The 18,859-nt window shown below is 50.8% G+C and overlaps 4 protein-coding genes across 4 annotated transcripts; 2 read left to right on the top strand and 2 right to left on the bottom strand.

The window, feature by feature from the left end:
• Positions 1–5,131: 5,131 nt before the first annotated feature.
• Positions 5,132–7,279, top strand: LDX57_000304 (DUF2457 domain-containing protein; the record flags this gene model as incomplete). The annotated part of the gene is made up of 1 exon (XM_046081952.1): positions 5,132–7,279. One exon carries the CDS (start codon positions 5,132–5,134, stop codon positions 7,277–7,279), a length of 2,148 nt encoding a protein of 715 aa, XP_045937909.1.
• An 812-nt stretch (positions 7,280–8,091) lies between these two features.
• Positions 8,092–9,316, top strand: sar1 (Arf family GTPase SAR1; the record flags this gene model as incomplete). Its single annotated transcript, XM_046081951.1, has 6 exons — positions 8,092–8,110; positions 8,311–8,414; positions 8,628–8,667; positions 8,787–8,852; positions 8,912–9,211; positions 9,276–9,316. The coding sequence occupies 6 exons, from the start codon at positions 8,092–8,094 to the stop codon at positions 9,314–9,316; spliced, it is 570 nt and encodes a 189-aa protein (XP_045937908.1).
• Positions 9,317–11,146: 1,830 nt separating this feature from the next.
• Positions 11,147–12,441, bottom strand: glcA (type 1 serine/threonine-protein phosphatase catalytic subunit GLC7; the record flags this gene model as incomplete). Its single annotated transcript, XM_046081950.1, has 4 exons — positions 11,147–11,242; positions 11,297–11,596; positions 11,753–12,154; positions 12,265–12,441. 4 exons carry the CDS (start codon positions 12,439–12,441, stop codon positions 11,147–11,149), a joined length of 975 nt encoding a protein of 324 aa, XP_045937907.1.
• A 2,420-nt stretch (positions 12,442–14,861) lies between these two features.
• On the bottom strand, positions 14,862–17,392 carry LDX57_000301 (leucine-rich repeat domain-containing protein; the record flags this gene model as incomplete). The annotated part of the gene is made up of 2 exons (XM_046081949.1): positions 14,862–17,264; positions 17,351–17,392. 2 exons carry the CDS (start codon positions 17,390–17,392, stop codon positions 14,862–14,864), a joined length of 2,445 nt encoding a protein of 814 aa, XP_045937906.1.
• Positions 17,393–18,859: the final 1,467 nt, after the last annotated feature.

Genomic DNA, 18,859 nt, shown 5'->3' with positions numbered 1-18,859 from the left:
CAGGCTTACCGGATTAGGGCCGACGTGCAGCGGGTTTAGCTGTTTAGCATCAACAAGTTGACTCTCCACGAGTGCGGCCCCGTGCTGTTGCGTGTGCCATTAAATCCCTCATACTGAAGAGACGGCGAAACGCCCTTGGCCGACCTCGGCCTTAATTGTGACTGGCGTGAGATTTCATCCGAGCCCTGCTTATAAAGCATGCGACTCGAGTTGACTTACTCCGTCAGTCTTAGTGCCTTCATTAATTATGCTGGTTTCTGTTTTTATCCCAGCTCCTCGATTCACTAACCACTCCTCTCCGACTCTCCGACTCACTGGCGAAACAGCAATCATCTTCTGACTCTTTCTTACAACACCCCCGCAGGCTTTTAGTTACCCGGTTGCTCCGCATCGTGACAATTCACACAACCCTCTCTCCACCGGCGGATTGCTGGATCGCTGGATGGCTTGATGCAGAAAGGAAACGGCTGGGGAGGTCCCCCAAGGTGTTGGCAACTTCCTGTCCGCCGAATACGTCCTTTTCTCCATCGGGTCGCCCGGTGACTGGTGGGATGACCACGATGCTGCAAGCCCAGGCGAGCTGCGACGGAGGATAAGCGGTGCCGGCAATGTCCACGAGTTCTTTGGCCCCATGTCTGTTTTTGTTGATGCCATACCGTAAACCCTGTAACTATCCAGTATCCATGACCGTGTAGCCATGGCCATGGCCCATATAGCAGGCAGGATTCAATTAATAGACCGAGCAATTAAACTCATGGGTCGGATGATTTTTCCAAACGCCAAACAATCCGCTTATGTGGTGCTTGTATAGTTAGGGCATGGGGGAAGGGAGGGGGGGGGGGGGGGGGGGGGGGGGGGTAGAAGGATCGGAGCCTAAAGCGAACAACTGGGGGTCAATCCGTAAATCCTTCCCTGCTCCATTGTTGGTCCGTGTGTGAGAAAGTCAGAGAGATGAGAGAGATCAGTGTCAATCTGTCAATCTGTCAATCTGAATCTGTCGGTCTGTTTCTGCTTGTCGTGTCTGCCGGTCATGCCGTTGTCACGTTGCGGACGCCGAACAGTGCTCCGTCCATAGGGAAGGGAAGAGAATCCTTCGACGACCGACTTAATCTCAAAAGGGAAATCGGAGACGTTCGTATCATGTTCTCTACGCGTACTCCGTAGTCTGTACGGAGTAAGTGTAATTCCCAAACAACATCCCAGGCCTTAGCGGTCTTTCTCGCAGGATCGGATCATGACTGGCGAACGTCTGAATCGATCCTGATTGCTGGGATGCAGGAGGCAAAACCCACGATGAACAATCCAATGGAAATGTAAACAGACAGTGGGGGGCATCCCTGAGTCGCAGGAAGCTTGACCAAGAGACCAAGACGCAAGCCGCCCGCAGTCTCTGGTTCATCCAACCGCCGTCGCCCGGTCCCCGCTCGCTTTTTTCTGCTGCTCGCCTTGTCACCGATTCTTTCGCTTGCTGACCGCTTCTCTGCCGTTGGGCATGACCCTTCAATTTCCCTTAGGTTATGGTTACGGAGTATGGGAGTGAACTTGTGAAGTCAGAATGGAGAGGAGATCGTCCCTCCGGCTGTGTTGAACACTTCGGTGACCGCGAATCGACATGGTTTGGTGATGTTATCTTTATCTCTGGGAGTACAGCGCAAAGGCACCAGAGCTTGGCGCAGTTTCCCCGTCTGTATGGCGCATGTACGATTGAATTTCGATTCTCGATGCCGAACGGACGACTTGGAGGTGATCTTCCAGATTTCTCCAACACTGCCTCATCTGATCAGTCTCTCTTCTGCGCTTCGCCTTTCTTGTCATGAATGCCTAAATCTAAAATTTGATATCCCTTAACCTTGTCTCCCTCCATGTGAACTTGTCAACGCAGGGACTCGAGAATGCCCCAAGTCCAACTCATCACCGGGCGATCGCTGGTGGAGAACGCGCGCCCTTCGCCCTTTCTCACCGCGTAAATCAAGTACTGTACCTAGTCTAACCAACATGACGATGTGGTTTCGGACAGGCGCCGCAATCTTGCCAGAGCGAACGATGACAGAATTGGCACAATCCATCGTGGAACTGGATTCCAACCTACTCCTGAGTAGTTCCAATCGGCACTTTTCAGATCAGATCCGCCCGGGGGCTTCGACCGATCTTCATATCCATGTTGTACAGCCAAGATCAGACTATGTTGCCGAGTCTGTAGTTTGCAATAGTATCAATTGCAATGGGATTATTTCCGACCACCTCACTTCTTTCTTTCCCTCAACGGCAATCTGGGATCAACTGCCCAGACCGCGACCGAGAAAACGATATGGAATCGACACGCCAGATCATTGAATCTTGGTATTGAGGCGCGGCAGTCAGTTCATCAAACCATGACTCCATAGCCATAGTGCTGGGATAATGCGATAGCGTCATGGCAATGCGCGATCGGCATCCATCCGTGGATGGTTTAATTGGGTTGGCAGGGTCGTCGTCGTTTTTGTAGCAGCAACCCTGAACCAAGTGTTATCGTCCAGTTCATCGCAACGCAAGGGGTTCCCGGTCCGAGAACTTCGGTGCCTTCGTTGCGGATTCGATTGCAGGCTTCCCCTTTTGCGAATCTTGACGTCGTTGCTGTATCGACATTTGGCATACCTACCTTACCTCGATTACCGCGACAGTATCGACGACGATCACAGCCTTAGAGTGTTGGCCTTAGGTCAAGAGAGCCAAGCATTGGATTTGCGTGCTATTCACTAACACTTCTATTGTTAGTAGTCACTTACTACTAAGTAGTAAGTAGTATATCTCTATCCACTGTAGAACGACGAGAAAAGGGGCAATTGGCACGCGAAAGTTCCCCCTAAACTCAGTTCTAGTTCGCAAACCCCAACCCCAAATCATGAAAATGAAGCGCGCACAGCGCCGGTCGTGACGGCTTGAATCATTTCTGGTTCTAGTTACTAGCAAGTTAGTTTGTCTCCATCGCGAGGCTCGTTAGTCGTTCCTGGTTGAGTGGTCTACGCTTTCCGACGCTTTTGGACTAGTGACGGAGGGAATTGGAGAAGGTTGACTTGGCTTAGCCTTTAGTTAGGACTTACTCTTACCAGTTACCGGAGTAGTTATGAATTAGTACTCTGTACTCCGTATACTATAACCCCCTTAAAAGTCTCTAATTAACTAAAGAAACTAAAGTATGTAATTATGGGATGGTGCTGCCATTACGGGGCAGAATGGAGTACCTTTGATGGTTCTACAATCTACACTAGGGAACACACAATATGAATGATACATAATACATAATACTCGATACAAAATAATACACGAAAGGCTTCGGCATGGTTTGCCGTCCGTCGAGGTCACGTGGTGACACACCGGGCTGCCCGCTGGCCGCTTCATGCCGCCCGGCCTCGTGGGGGTCGCTTTCTCTCCGTTCATTGTTAGTGTTCACCGGCCTGACGTTTAGGCCGGTGGCACAACGTCTGCTTCTCATTATCGTGGTGAGATTAGGTAGTACGGAACTGTCGAATTGACCGGAGGATATTACATGTCAGTGTCTATCGTACTACTGATTCCAATCAGTTCAACCATGACTGAATACTGACAGTAAGTTATTTCCATGATTAATGAGGTTAGTAAGAACCAGCTCTAACAAGTCGGTTCAGTTGGTTACATCCACCATTACTCATCTCAGGGCTACCGCTCGAACTTACCGCCGTCGGGGGTGCTGCTACAAAATGCCTCATAGTGATCTCGACAACTCTCGGTACCAACTTTACCGAGTGAAACAGCCCGTTATCCTTGTCAGATACCTTACGGAGTACTACTCAGAAGATACCTTACCTTGGGTTTCGTCAGAGTTAACTCTCTCCCGGTCAACCCGCAGCATGTCATGAATTTCTTTGTTATGCTGTCTGCCTCCTTGTTTCTATTTTGAACTGGCAGGAAAGGCTTCCCTGCTGGCAATGAACAATACCGAATACTACAATACAGTAATCGAGTCACGTATGGTAGCCGCAGGAACCGAAGCGTGCATCAATTTTGGCGAGAAAAAACGATGCGGTGGGTCGGGGCTTGGCGGGGTTGGTTGGACCGAGCGTCTCCTAGTCCGGCTGCAGAAGAAAAAGAAGCCCAAGAGAAGATCAGATTTTTTATTTTTTTTATTTTTCGATTTCAATTTTCTCTGCCCTGTCGTTGACAGTGTGGCAACCACTCCTGAACAAGTGACCACTGACCAACCCCCCAACCAACCCAAACCTGGCGCTGCTCTCCCGCGCCCCATCTCACTTGAATTTACCCTGCATTGATTTTTCTCTTTTCTTTTTCCCTTTTCCCTCCCACCTTCTCTCTCGTACGGCGTACTTACTATACCGACGCTAGACCACCCCCCATCCAAATCATTATTCTTTTTTGCCCTCTTTTTTCTTTTTCCTTTTCTTTTCTTTTTTTTTTTTTAATTACCTTTTTTTACTCCCCTCCCCTTCTTATTTCTTTTTTTTTTTCTTTCTTTTTTATTCTCCGATACTTACTTTGGGAACATTTCTTCTTCTCTTTCCCTCTTCCTCTCTCTCGCTCTCGCTCTCTCGCTCGATCTGAATCCCACCCAGCATTGCCAACGCATTGCCTCCTGGAGCCTCTCTCGACGCGTCTTCTTCTGGCGCTCTTTGAGCTGCCATTCTTTGAAGAAGGCGTAAACCCCAAGTCTTGGCGGCATACTTGACGCTCTTGTCCTCCCCCTACTTTTCCTTTTACCCTCCTCACATACCTCCCGCTATGTGTTGTATATCATGACAATCTTCGTCCTTCACGGGACACCCTCTTCTTCCACCCCGCTGGGTCGATCTGGTTCTACTTGATCGATGTTGAGAGACTGCATCTTCTTGTCTGATATTTGATCGATGAGATTCTATCCTTCGTGTTGTATAATTCCTAATTTCTCACCAACCGCCACTTGACCTCGCTCGAGTCATACTCCCTCGACCTTTTCTCTTCACTTTACCTATAACTTGGGACCTACCCTCTTCTTGACTTCTTATTTTCTCGTTTCCTCAATTCCCTCTTATCCGAATCCTCACTAGTTATTAATCGTGAAGGAATGGCTCACTTGCGTGGTGGTGACCGACCATTTGCCTCCATACACAACCTTTTGAAGATGCTACTCTCGCCCCACCAGTCCAACAAGCCGGTCCAGCAGGACGCCGACTTGGCTGAGGACGTCGATGAACCCCCCGATCACCGGTTCCTGAGCTCCGCTCCGATCAACGTTGACGAGGACGTCGTCCGCGTCAAGTCCCCCATGACGGAACAAAAGGAATCGCTCCTCACCCGTGCCCTCAAAAGCAGCCCCGTCCTGAGCCCCTCGGAACAAGAACCGTCCGAACACACCTTCTACCGTTCCTACCACTACTCCAACATCAGTGGCATCTCGACGGCCGAATTGACGAGCGACGGAGGCCTCACCAGCCCGTCTTTGTCCAACACCTCGAGTCCCCCCATGCCGTCCCAACTGAACGACAGACCCGCCCCCATGGCAGACAACAAGGAGAAGAAGTCCGGCGGACAAGGTGAATCGGCGGTGGAGGCGAACCTGGGCCGCAAGAGATGCATCAGCTTTGCTTGCGGACGCAAAGCCGAGGAGCAGAAGGTCCAGCCTACCACCCCGCAGCGTCCCGCCGCGAAGAACTCGGAAAACACCTCTACCACCCCCTCGACCGAGCCCGTCAAGCGGAAGACGGTCCTCACCTTCGTGTGCCCGGCTCGGGCCCCAGAGACTCGCCGGGAACGTTCTCCTGCTCGTGCGGCAGCCGTCAAGCCCCGCCCTCGTGGATCCCCCGCTCCTGTCGCCCGCAAGGCTTCTCCTGAAAACAAGACGCCGTTGAAGATCGTCATCCCTCAGCAGCAAGAGACGAATCCCTCGCCCGACCGCAGAGGTGTCCCGACCAGCGGACTCGGCAAGTTCGAGGAGTCCGAGGCTACTCGCTTCCACGAATTTGCCAGTTCCGTCGAGGAGGATGACGAATGGGTCACCAAGTCTGCCGACTACAAAGAGAAGATCACTCTGAATGACTGCATGAAGAAGGAGATTGCCATCCGGAAGCTGGGAGAGGAAGCCGAGGCGGAGGCCCTGGACGACGAGGATGAAGACGAGGACGACGATGAGGATGACGATGAGGACGACGATGGCGATTCCACTATCCACGATCTCTCGTCTGATGATGGAAACGAGTCTGACAACGAAGCTGGTTTCGCCGACTCGGATGAAAGTGACGGCTCGGAGTACGAATTCTGGGCGCCCGCCACGACGACCGCCGCCACCAGCCCTCAGACTTTGGATATCCCTCGTCCCGCCTTCACTCGTCGGGACTCGAACACGTCCTTTGACTCGTTGAACGACGACAACAAACACCGGAGGTGGCCTCCCGCTCTCTCCGTGCAGGGTGGCAGCCGTCCAACCAAGATCCCGAAGATGCGTCCCAGCACCCCTCACCTCCCCGACAGCACGGACTTCGTTTGCGGAACCTTCGATGAAGACCGTCCGCTGGAGGCTGCCTACAAGTCCTGCATGGAGCAGCGTCGTCTCTCCAAGCAGATCCTCATCCCTCAGGATATCGACCCCAGCTTCCCGACCTCGGACCCGGAGGAGGAAGATGAGGAGGATGAGGAAGATGACCTCGCGGAGTCTATCATCGTCGACGAGGCCCCGCGCGGGAGAGCCGGCCTGGAGCAAGCTCGCAAGCCTTCTCCTCGTGGCTCTCCGAAGCGGATGGTTTCGCCCCCGCCTCGCCGTACTGGTCGCCTTTCCCCCCGTCGTCTGCGGTCCCCGCCTCCCCCGATGAAGCTGAAGTCTCCCACCAAGGGTGATCGGTCGCCGGCCGAGGGAGTCCCCAACTCCCGTCCTCAGGGTCTCAACATCAGTGAATTGGTGCAACGGCCGCACATGACCCGTACCAAATCACTGCCTCGGACTCCCAACCCCTTCTTCACCAGCCTCGACAAATCTCACAAGTGGCCCGGCGTTGCCTCCCTTGGAGACTCGTCGGAGCGCGATTCTTCACGTACGCGTGAAATCCACACTCGTGGTCCCATCGACATTGTCGAGGGTCTCGAGAAAAAGCGCCAGAAACGCAAAGAGAAGTTCTGGCGTCAACACTGCCGCAAAGCTGCCAAAGAGCAGATGGAGCGGCGACGGCCACTCCCCGGAAAAGGAGCCGAACGGATGAAGGACCTTGGCCTCGCAGTTGCTGAGAGGTGCCGGGCTTACGGCGTTGGAGAAAACGCTCAGCTCGTCCTATCCGTTTAGGTTCTCTACTTTCTTTCCGATTGGATCGAAAAGGGGATTTGTGTCTTTCTTGTAAATATTGAATATTGGTTATCGGTCATTCGCTCCATTGAACAGACCTGGAGTCGAAAAATGGTGTACAGGCTTCTGCGTGATCATTCGCTATGCACCGGCCTTACATTCTTATTGTTTTTTTATTTAACGTGTCCCATGGTCTTTTCTTTTCTTTTCTTCTGTTCTTCTTGGAGGGCATCTGTCTGCATTTACTGGGCGATCGCTTTTCTTGTCTTTCTTTTTTCTTCGCTATACATATTTGTTACGGAGCATTCTCTCAGCTCGGTGATGAGAGAGGTGACTGTCTTTGGAAGGTTTTGACCATTGCCTGGGTTGGGTTGTCTTTTCTTGCATGGAGGGTGGTTCAAATGGAGTATACCCCTTTGGTTGTTGAGATGTAGATAGGTTCCATGACAGGCCTTGGAGCCGTTAATGCAAACATTCAATTAATTCTGTGACTTGAAGTAGGATCTACAAAGATGTAGAACTTATTGGAATCTGAAGTCTCAGTGACGATAGTATGGAACGTGACGATTTGCCGCCGAAGATCTCCGGCGGTTAGGAGTTGCGTGAGGTGGCTTTAGCGCTCGGCTAAGCGTGCAGACAAGCGAAAGTCCAACGTCAACCATGTCGGGCCACCGCAACAACTTCTTCCTCCTCGCCGTCTTATCTCCCCTTCTTCCCACCGCGCTTTTTTTTACTCCCTCTTGCACGTTTCTCAGCGTCCTGTCGAGCCCTTTTCCATTTCTGAGGTCTGAATTTCTTCGCTCTTCTCCACCATGTGGATCATCAACTGGTGTAAGTAGAGTAGTTCCCGTGGCGTTGATTTGGTTTGGTTTCTCTTCCCCGATCGTCCTCGGTCGCTTTTTTTCGAGGAGATCGTCGGGGCTGTCCTTGTGGGACTTTCTTTCTTTGCTTTACCCCTTTTGCAGTTTTTATATTATTTGTGTCATTTGTTTCTGGTCGAATGGTACTGACTTCGTCTTCTCTGTGATTAGTCTATGACATGCTGGCCTCCCTTGGCCTGCTCAATAAGCATGCCAAGCTTCTCTTCCTCGGTCTGGACAACGCTGGAAAAACTACCCTCCTGCATATGTTGAAGGTGAGCTTTTTCTGTCTTCTTCTGTCGTTTGCTTCGTGGCGGTCTATGATATCTGGAATTGGATGAGTTGTCGTTCGACCGCAATTAGACAGGGGCGGTCAGTCTGGGACGGAGCTAGGGAGGGATGGACCTACAATATCGTGGCCGCTGGATGCATATGGACAGAATAAGCGATTACTGCAATGGACTTGAATGCTGACGGGATACTTCTAGAACGACCGGGTTGCGCTTCTCCAGCCTACCGCCCATCCGAGTACGTTTTCCCAAGACCTACCCACCGAGACCACAACTAGAATTGGCATGATATGGATGGATTGGATGGATGGATCTTGCGCAGAAGGGAACATATGAACTAACGGATGGACTCACTAGCATCGGAAGAACTTGCGATTGGCAACAACCGTTTCACGACCTTCGATCTGGGTGGTCACCAGCAGGGTAAGCAGCCTCGACCGACTTCTTCCTGACCTCGTCTAACGCCGATATCTCCCAATTAGCCCGTCGTCTCTGGAAGGATTACTTCCCCGAAGTCAGCGGTATCGTCTTCCTCGTCGACGCCAAGGACCACGAGCGTTTCCCCGAGTCCAAGGCCGAGCTCGACGCTCTGCTTGCCATGGAGGAGCTGGCCAAGGTGCCCTTCCTGGTCCTGGGTAACAAGATCGATCACCCCGATGCGGTCAGCGAGGACGAACTGAGACACCAGCTGGGTCTGTACCAGACCACGGGTAAGGGCAAGGTTCCTTTGGAAGGAATCCGACCTATCGAGGTGTTCATGTGCAGTGTTGTCATGAGACAGGGTGAGTTTCGCTGCTTTCCTTGCTGCTTGGGTTGTTTGAGTTCATATGCTAATGAGTGAAACAGGATACGGCGAGGGTATCAGATGGTTGTCGCAATACGTTTAAATCGAGTATAAGCGCGTGGAGTCGAGTCTAGCTTTGCCCTGTCGACCAGGACTTGAGGGTGGCATACTTGACTGATTCTTCTGTCTTATCTCGATACCTACCACACCCCCCTCTTCACACACTGTTAACAACCACCACACTACTACTTCTGGTCATCTCCACATCATATCCTCTGTCTCATACCCAGCGCAATCCGTCATGTCCAGCTAGCTCCGTCATAGCTCATGCATGACTTTAATTGCTAGCTACCAATCTACAATCTACACGTTCATCTACAACTACCATGCGGTAACATCGCGGTAATGAATGTCTGATCTGTTTGTTTGTCTGTCTGCTTGCGACTGAAGTATTCATTCACTGATTGAACTGATCGATTTATCATTCTTACCGACTGACTACTTGCTACCCCACCTTGTCATCCTATCTTGCCTTATTGTTTCGTACCTGTCTGCCTATCTGCCTATCTGTCTACCGTCCCATATTGTCCGTTTATCTCTCGATCTAGCTTATCTCAATCAACTTTATTATATACCTGTTTGTTTCCTCTATTTATCTAGACCTTAAATTGTTTACTGGATGGATTGAATCTACCTATCTATCTATCTACGTAATGGTTATAGAATAATCGTTTCTATTTATCTAGACCTTAAATTAGCATACATAACACACATATTAAGACAATCCACCCCATATACTTATCGTATGTACAAACTATGTCCAAACAAAGGAGAATGAATGGACAAAGACAACCTACCCTAGAGAAAGCAGGTTCGTTGTACATACATACATACACACATACACACATAGAGGTGTTTCACTTTCACTTTCACTTCACTTTACTCATTTCACTCCAGCAATAGTCAACTCACCATAAAGGTCAAATAGACTTGGTTTCCTAGGACTTCGGATTCATGTATATATCCAAATCCAAAGATAAGCATGGAATCGAATCCACATTCATTTCCACATCCACATCCACATCCATATCTAGATCCAGATTCAAGCCAAACAACAAGCGAATCAGATCTAATTCTAGACCCAGATCCTATGTGGATGACCAAGTAGCTCAGCTCAAAGAACGTATCTACCTATTCATATGCGCGAATTAAGTTGCAAGAGGAGAGTAGTTTCAAAAGACATAGACAATGTCGTTGCTTATTTGTTGGCATTACACTCACAGAAAGATCTCTCTCAAAAAGGAATCAGGAAAAAGAGAAAAAAAGACAAACGGAGAAGTAAACACCAGATGCAGCCCGTCGCTTCCCCTTCCTCTGTCAAAAAATTTAGACAACACGCGGTTGGTTAATGAGAAAAATTGACGATGGGGAGGGAGAAAGAAAAAGAAAAAATAAGGGAAAATAAACAAGGCGAAAGTAGAAAAGAATATAAAGGGGGGAAAGAAGAAAGAACACCAATTCCCTACTGACAGGCGAGAAAAAAAAAGTACCCTTCCGAAGAGAGATTGTTAGGAAAAAACACCTTTCAGCGCAAAAAACAAACACTATGACAGTCGAGAATCCTTTGGCTGAAAACAAAAATTGATTGGTATTCGGGGAGAGTAAATCAAAGATAGGACCGATTCTGCATTTCATGGCGTATAGGAAAATAGAAAAAGGTCGCGGGCGGGTTCTTCGAAAAAAAAGTCAAGATTTTTTCCTCATATGTAATTGCGGTTGCCGATTCGTCTATCGCATAAAGCCATCGATGTCGTCGGGGAGGGTGGGAGTGGGCGTTTTTCGATCTCTCGTGTTATGGCGAAAGTTGGATTGGATTTATGACGTGTTTATCTCCGCCCGAACCTGCTGCACATGGAAAAGCTCGTATGATTCCTTACTTCTTCTTTTGCTTTCGCGGAGGAGTGATGGGTCTGCCTGAGCTCATGCCCCCGTAAACGTACTTTTGTTTCTTCTCTGCTGGTTTCAAGATCTGAAGGAGTCACGTTAGCCAGTGACAGCATAATATTAGATCTGTGCAACATACCTGGAACGAACACAATAGACTCTCATCTACGCTCATCATGGCGCCAGCGTTGTCGAATTCACCGCAGTAGTTGGGCGCACTGAAAAGCGTGACTAGTTGTCGCTTCGAGAAGAACTCGTAACCGTCCTCGACGACTTGGTGAGCGCGACATATTAAGTCCATGTCGTGTTTCTGTAGGAATCGGGAAACGACATCGGGCCCGAATGTAAACGACACACCACGATCGTTCTCGCTCCACCCGGTGATATCTTTGTCGGGATCGGACCAGAGAAGGTCACAGAGGAGACCGCAGTCGGGGATCTAGATTGGTCAGCAAGTCAACACTCGAGCTGCTCGGAGCCCCGCGGAAAACAAAGAACATTTCCCTCGCCGAAGAGGATCTCGCCGCGACCAACGCAGCAGGGTCGCTTGATCCCAAATCAAGGAGAGATAAGAGCGAATAAACGAGGAACTTACATCGGTAGGACGCATGACCCGACGGATCTGCTCCATCGAGTTCAAGTCGGGGCTAAGACCACCGTGCATGGTGAAGATCTTCTCGTCGATGATGGCGGCAATGGGTAGGCAGTTGAAGCAGTCGGTGAAGGTCTTCCACAGCTTGATGTTGTACCTCCGCTTGCACTCGTCGTAGAAGCCGTAGATACGGTTGATAGACGCGCACTCGTGGTTGCCACGCAGGACAAAGAAGTTCTCGGGGTATTTGATCTTGTAGGCTAGCAGAAGGCAGATGGTCTCGAGCGACTGCTTGCCACGGTCGACGTAATCTCCGAGGAACAGGTAGTTAGCCTCCGGGGGGAAGCCACCGTACTCGAATAGGCGGAGTAGATCATAGTATTGGCCGTGAATATCACCGCAAATCTGTCCGTCAGAAACGTTCGGGTTAGTTCGCGAAATAAAACACTGCCATTGCCTCCTCCCCGGGCATTGCCGGGATTTCCCCCTCAAGGAAAAGAAATTGCAGTATTTACCTTGATGGGCGCTTCCAGCTCCAGCAGGATGGGCTGAGAGATGAAGATTTCACGGGCCTTCGTGCAGAGATAGCGAATCTCCGACTCTAACAGTTGGACCTGCTTTCCAGGACGACTGCCCCTCACCTCCAAAAGTCTATCGATGATCGAATCCAAATCCACTTCCTGATCAGCCATGATGTGTTGGCTCGAACGAAAAACCGAACCGGGAAAAAGGAAAAAAGAAAAACGAGAAGGAAGTATAGAACACAGGCGTTAAGCGACGAAAGGAAAGAGGAACGGAGACGGGCAGCTGGTGAAGCGTTTCGAAACTACTGATGACGCGGCGTCTATGGACTGTCATAACAAAAGACCTGGTTAGCAGAGGTCGAGTAAAAATTCGAAACAGTCCCAAGGGAGGATGTAAACGGAGGTTGCAGGCGCTTAACACGCGTGATGGATGCGCTCGGGGAGTTTGTTATTTTTCTGATCCCCTTTTCTCTTTTTTTTTTTCCCTGAGGGTCGGCGATGGACAGGCGATAGGGAGAGAGGGAGAGAGGGGCGGTGCGCTTACCAAACGGAAAGTAAAAGAAAACCGAGATGGAAAGGCGGAGATAGGCCAAATGGCCTTTAAAGATGGAGGGATCTAGACGCTATGCCCGACGACGTGAAGATGAATGGCTTCTCCCTTGGATTGTGGAATACGCGCGTTGGGAAGGACGTGATGCGGCACCGGCGGACCCAAAGAAAAACCTCTCAAAGCGACGTTGATGGCGTTGCAGGCCGGGTCGGGTTGAGGAAAAAAGAAGGGGGAAAAATAGAAAGCGAAGAAAAAAAAAGCAAAGGAAAATACACTAGGCGACAGGACAACCGCGACGGGATTGACGATAAGAAAAAAAAAAAAAAAAAGTTGAGTCTAAAAAGATCACAGCTTGATGAGAACACAAGAACAGCGACAAGAAGTTTGGTGGCGTGAGGGGGGAAGGTGGAAGGAAGGGAGAGAGAAAAGCGAGCGAAGAAAGAGACTTGCTTTGGTCGGCAATCAAGGGACTTGCGATCTCTTCTCTCTTAGTGTTTTTTTTTCCCGGTTATTTTTTGCGACTCACTTTTTGCGAACAACCGAACAAGGAGCAAGGGAAAGAAAAATCGAAAGCGACTTCAATCCGAGGGGCCAACAGTGGGAACGAAAGCGATCGAACAGGTCTTGGACAGAAAAAAGCGATGGCGAGATAGACCAGGATGGAGCAATCAAAGGAGAGGAAGGGGAGAAGAAGAGAAAGAGAAGGGGAGAAGAGAGAGAGAGAGAGAGCAACAGAGCGCAGAGAAGGACTGAGAGTGACGGTGTCTGCCTGAGTCCTCGGGCAGATTCAGGCAGATTCAGGCAGACACATTGCCGGCCTGAGGCAGACCTGTGTTTGGGGTGGCGTTGCCGCGTGCTGATTGGTCCCCTCCCGGGCGGCACCGGGGCTCCATCTCGTTGGGATCGCGATCTATACTTAGTCTTCCTTCTTCCTTCCGGAGTATACCTATGATCTCGTGCTTATATCTTTCGTCGCAGGCATATATTATGTTCTCTCAGTCTGTCCCTTTCATCTACAATATCAGTCTGGAATCTCAATTGCCCCTCCCCCCTACGTGACGACCCAATCTACGATCACCGCAAACCGACGATCTCGGGCGTCCGAGAGCAGCGCCACAGCCTATCGCCGAGTCCATGACACAATTCCTTTACGACCGCCAATCGACCCGTGGTTCAGTCAACATCGCTGCATTTTCATATCTGGTCTCATGCATTATGCTCCGAAAAAAAGAAGATAAGATCATCCTAAGAAAATAAATAATAGAAAAAGATAAGATGAAAACAATATACATCCGTCAAAATGAACTATCAAAGATTCGATCAATGGCTTGCTGACAATCATCATTAAAGGCATGACAAGTAAAGAGGAATGAGAAGAAGAAGAAGAAGAAGAAGATAAAGGCGGCCGGAAAATACGGTTCAATGAACGCCGCCCGAAAGAAAACTCAGTCAAGTCATCAAAGTGGTGAGAGATAATCGGAAAGAAAATCATGCAAAACGCCGCACAAACACCTAATGACCCCGTTCCCCAAATACAATACAAGCGGTCTAGAGCAAATCACTCTCTTCAAATAATGCCTCCCATGGTATGGTCCAGCCGGATGTCGGTTGGATGCAGACTGTATGATGTATATAGTGCGGGTCGTGCGATCGTATCACTCAAATCGGTTCATACATCCGGCCCGCCGTTGTCGTAAACTTCATTCATATAACGCCCAGGACAATGCAATCGGTTCGGTCAGTCAAACTGGAAAACGCGGGGGGTCGATGATGGGGGTGAGGTGAGGTCGTATATAGAAGGCGGAAAATTCACAGGACATGATGCAAGATTCGCCAATCACCGGAAAGTGGTGGACGGCCACGCAAAGCATCGGATTGCTCTCAACTTTTGTTTCCATAGGAATGCAAGATATGGTGTGTTGTACGTGTCGTCTCTGTTCCACTCTCTTTTTTTTTTTTTTTTTTTCATTTATAATTTTTTGTTCGATTATTCTTGTTTGTTCGGGTTTCCTGAATTCAAAGGTTCGAGACGACATGCCTAGCCCAGAGTGTGGCCCCCGGTTAGGATAGGTTGGGTGCTAGCCCGAGTCAGTGCGTCGGCAGGGATGATGGACGAATCACCGAGATCGGCACCCGTGCGAGGGACCGCGATATCTCGGTGCGGGGACTCCCAAGCGCGCTCTCTCAGCATAGACAACAGCCAACTGTTGCCGACTTCTTGCTTCAAGGCGTCCAACTGTCGCGTGCAGAGCTCCCCATCCGCCTTCCAGTCCACTCCTTGCAAGGCGCGCTGCAGAGCCAAGGTTTCGTTCAGGCGGACCGCGGGATAGTCGTGAGCCAGGTCGACCTTGTCGGGACTGGCGGTGTCACGGGGCCTGTTCTGGGCTCCACCATCAGATTTCCATTGACGGTCGGTGGACGGCGAGACAAACGGATCAACGGGTAATTGAAAATGCTGAACGGAAAGGATAGAAGGCACGACTGCACCTGGGTCCTCATTACCATTGGTGAAAGGGTGTCCTCCAGGTTGATCGGCAATGCGCCGACGATAACCCTTCTTGCGCCGATTAGTGGTCACCAACCCCTGCTCGGTGCTTTGGGTCGATGGCAACTGCTCCTCGACCTGCTCCTCGCCGGCCGCGACGACCGGGATGCTCTGCACGACGGTGTTGTTAGATGGCTTGCTGACGACGGCTGAGCGATCCGCTGCTGTGGACCGTATTACGGGTGCACCTTCGGGCTCGGCAGCGCGCTCGACCAGCTGCTTTCGCTCGGTATACCCCGGACCGGAACTATCGATGATGATATCTTCCGAGTAGCCAGGGGTGCGACGGAACAGGTTGAAGATCACCACGCGGTAACCCGAGTGTGTCTTCACGAAGGGATTGCCGGACACCCAGATCTCCCGTATCTCAGGGAGGCTGGTAAGTCGGGCAATCTCGGTGGGATCGGAGAGGTTGTTGTCACGCAGGTCCAATCGTTCCAAGGAAAGCAGCCGCTCGATGCCTGCCAGCGAGCGAAGTCGGTTGCCGCGAAGGTTCAAAGCAGTAATGGCGGGAAGGGGGTTGCGGGAGATGGAGTGGAGGGATTCAATCATGCAATGCGACAGGTTCAGCGCTCTCAGCGCAACAAGGGTGGCGAGACTGTCGGGGACCTCAGTGAAGAGGTTGGTCGACAGGTCAAGCGAGTGGAGCGTGTTGGCAACGGGGGCCAACCCGGCAGCGGAGATCGAGGTCAAAGAGTTGTCCGGGAGACCCAAGTGACGAAGGAAGCGCCATTTCGAAGGTGGGAGGGCGCCAGAGGGGAGGTTGGAAGAGCTGCCGTTGCGGTAACCCGAGTTCTCGCTGGAGTTGGAACTACCGGAGCCGGTGCGCCTGATGCGCGAAGAAGTTCCTCGGGTATGGCGATAGACGGAGTGTTTGGAGCTGGTTGGGCGAGACGGAGAGATGCTTCCCGTTCGGGTGCGAACCTTGGCCCCTTCGGACCCCACTCGGATCATGGACGTGGCCTGGGGACTTGTGCTGGTGCCGAAGGCCGTATCGTTGACCGGGGATCCAGGGGCGGAAAGCGAACTGGAGAGCTCGGGCCTGTTCAGTGGCTGGGGGTTGGCATTTCCGGTCCATCCGAGCACGGGGGAAGGCTGATTCTTGGAAGACCGATGCCGACGTTTATCGATGTCGTCCAACACAATGCGCGTGAGCAGATCGGCCGGGTCATCGATGTTGGCCCTCTTGACGGTCAGGGTGAGGAGTTGCTCCGAGAGGCGGTCCCAGCCAAAGAACGAGCGATAGTCTATGTCGATGATCTCCAGGGCACTCAGGTTTTTAAAGGCGTGGAGAGGGACAGCGGTGTCGAAGGGGAACTCTTCATATCCGCGGATCAAGCGGGCACGACGGTCCGGGGCTAAACGGAGACAGGGGATCTTTGTGAAGGCAGAGTAGAGGTATTTAGTATCCGCTTCTAGGGCGGCTTTGGCCTTTTCTGATTTAGAGACAGTATCCTTGGGTCCAAGGCCGAAGGACGACCAGATGGCACTCATACCAGACATGACACTACGGACACTTGATACCGAGTGAATCGAGTCTCGATCACCCCGGGACCGCTGAGGCTTGTTCAAGAAAGAGACATAGGATTGGGACACGTCTGTGTGGATATTCTCCAGTCTTACACTCATGGGGCCCACGGATATGGAAAGGTCCTCGAAGCGGGAGAGGAGGTAGAAGAGGTGATGGGGGGTAAGGGTGAGTTTAGCAGGCTTGATGCTCTGCGACGCGAACTTCAATGCCCCGAAGGACAGGGCAGCCGCTAAGCCGGTGGATGTCGAGCTCGCGGCCGAGCTCGACGAGGAATGTGTAGATTGTGCATTTTTGGCGGGTTGCCGCTTCAGTTGAAGGGCATTCGCGAGGGCCTTTTCATGCGTTCGAACAAAACTAGCGAGATTCTATGATAGCGACCGGACGTTAGCGCGAGGTGCTCGGTTGGAGACGTCGGAGAAAAAAAAAGTAAAGGTCAAAAGACCCCACATACCTTGACGAAGAGCTGTCCATCTTCAGTGTTCAGCTTCTCCATTACGGATAATGCTTCGCCCCACGCGACAGATGATGCGGTCGGGCGAACTCTGAAGAGGAACGCTCAACAACTACTGGAAGTGTTGGCGACAGGAGCCGACATCTTTGCTGGTTGACAACAGAGAGAGATCGAATCGCAGGAGCCTGGTCGGTTAAGGCGGAGGACAACCCTCCAAACAATCAGTAACAATTCGGAAACGTTCAGGAGCTCTGGGCTTGGAAGTGCAACAAGGTGCAACGCTACAGTATTCTATCGCAAAAGCATAACGCAACTAAGGGCAGGAGAGAAATCAAGGAATGGAATTGATGGAAAAATATCTGAGGGGATAGAAAAAAGGGGGTAGGTGAGTGAACGTAGGATGTGAACGGCAATGCTCGAGAAGTTCGACGACGGCAATGCAAGTCCTTACCTATGGAGAGAGCTGAAGACCGAAAGGCTCTCTTTTTATTTATGTCGATAAGAATTGATGAGCTTGTCGCCTGGACACAGCTGAGGAGGATGGCGAGGAGTTGAAGCAGGAATCACCCAAAGGGGGGAGGGAAAAAAAGATGGGATGAGATGGGATAGAAAAAGACAGGGCCCGGCAGAGCTAATATGCAAGCACCACAATCTAGTCTAGCCAAACTAGAGGTGGTACGTGATGGGGGGGAGAAGAGGAAGGGTGGATAAGGATGTGCACTGGATCAATCAGCTGAGAGGAGGGGCTTAGGGGGGGCGTCAGCAGCAATGACAGGGCCCGGAGTAGAGAGAAAAAAAAAAAAAAAAAAGGACAGGGGGAAAAAGCAAGAAAAGAAATCTATCAGAAAAGTTTCTCTCTGCCTCGGAAATAAAAGTACCAGGCAACCGATGTAAAAGTAAATTGAGATAAAATCGACAGAATAGGATTCAGAGAGATAAAGCGAGAAGGGGAAGAAAAGGAAGAAGCGGCGGCAGGCAATACTATTATACTAATAAGCTATGATTATTATTATCGTCTAATATAATCCAGCGGAATAGTATGGCTCCCTGTTATCGCGTTCTGTTGGTCGGAGAGCCGCTGCACCGGGCGTCGTCGAAGTACGTACATGCATCACGTACGGTACCATACCACAGCGGGTACCACGGTACATTTTTTTTTTATTTCTTTTTTTCTATTTGATTTTCACCTTTGTCTTTCATGTTTGAATGTTGATATGAATAATGAATGAAACCAATCAAAGAAAAAGAGAAACACGCCTTCCCCATACTCCGGACTGCCTCCCAAAACTCCATCTACACCGGAGTACTCAGTAATGCTACCAAGTACTCCGTCCGTACGGACAGACAATGAACAAGTCCTATTGGAAAATGATGGTGGCAACCGCTTGGAAACGCTCGTTTAGATTTAGTTCGTCGACCGACTCATCCCTCCTGCCGTCCGTACGACGCTCTTATCGGCATGCACTGAACCATTGGAGAACAAGTGATAAACCTCCTACTCCAGAAAAC

This window comes from Aspergillus melleus (genome assembly GCF_016097325.1).
Source record: "Aspergillus melleus strain CBS 546.65 chromosome Unknown contig1, whole genome shotgun sequence".
Taxonomy (NCBI): Eukaryota; Fungi; Ascomycota; class Eurotiomycetes; order Eurotiales; family Aspergillaceae; genus Aspergillus; species Aspergillus melleus.
This window is presented reverse-complemented; position numbering and strand designations above follow the sequence as displayed.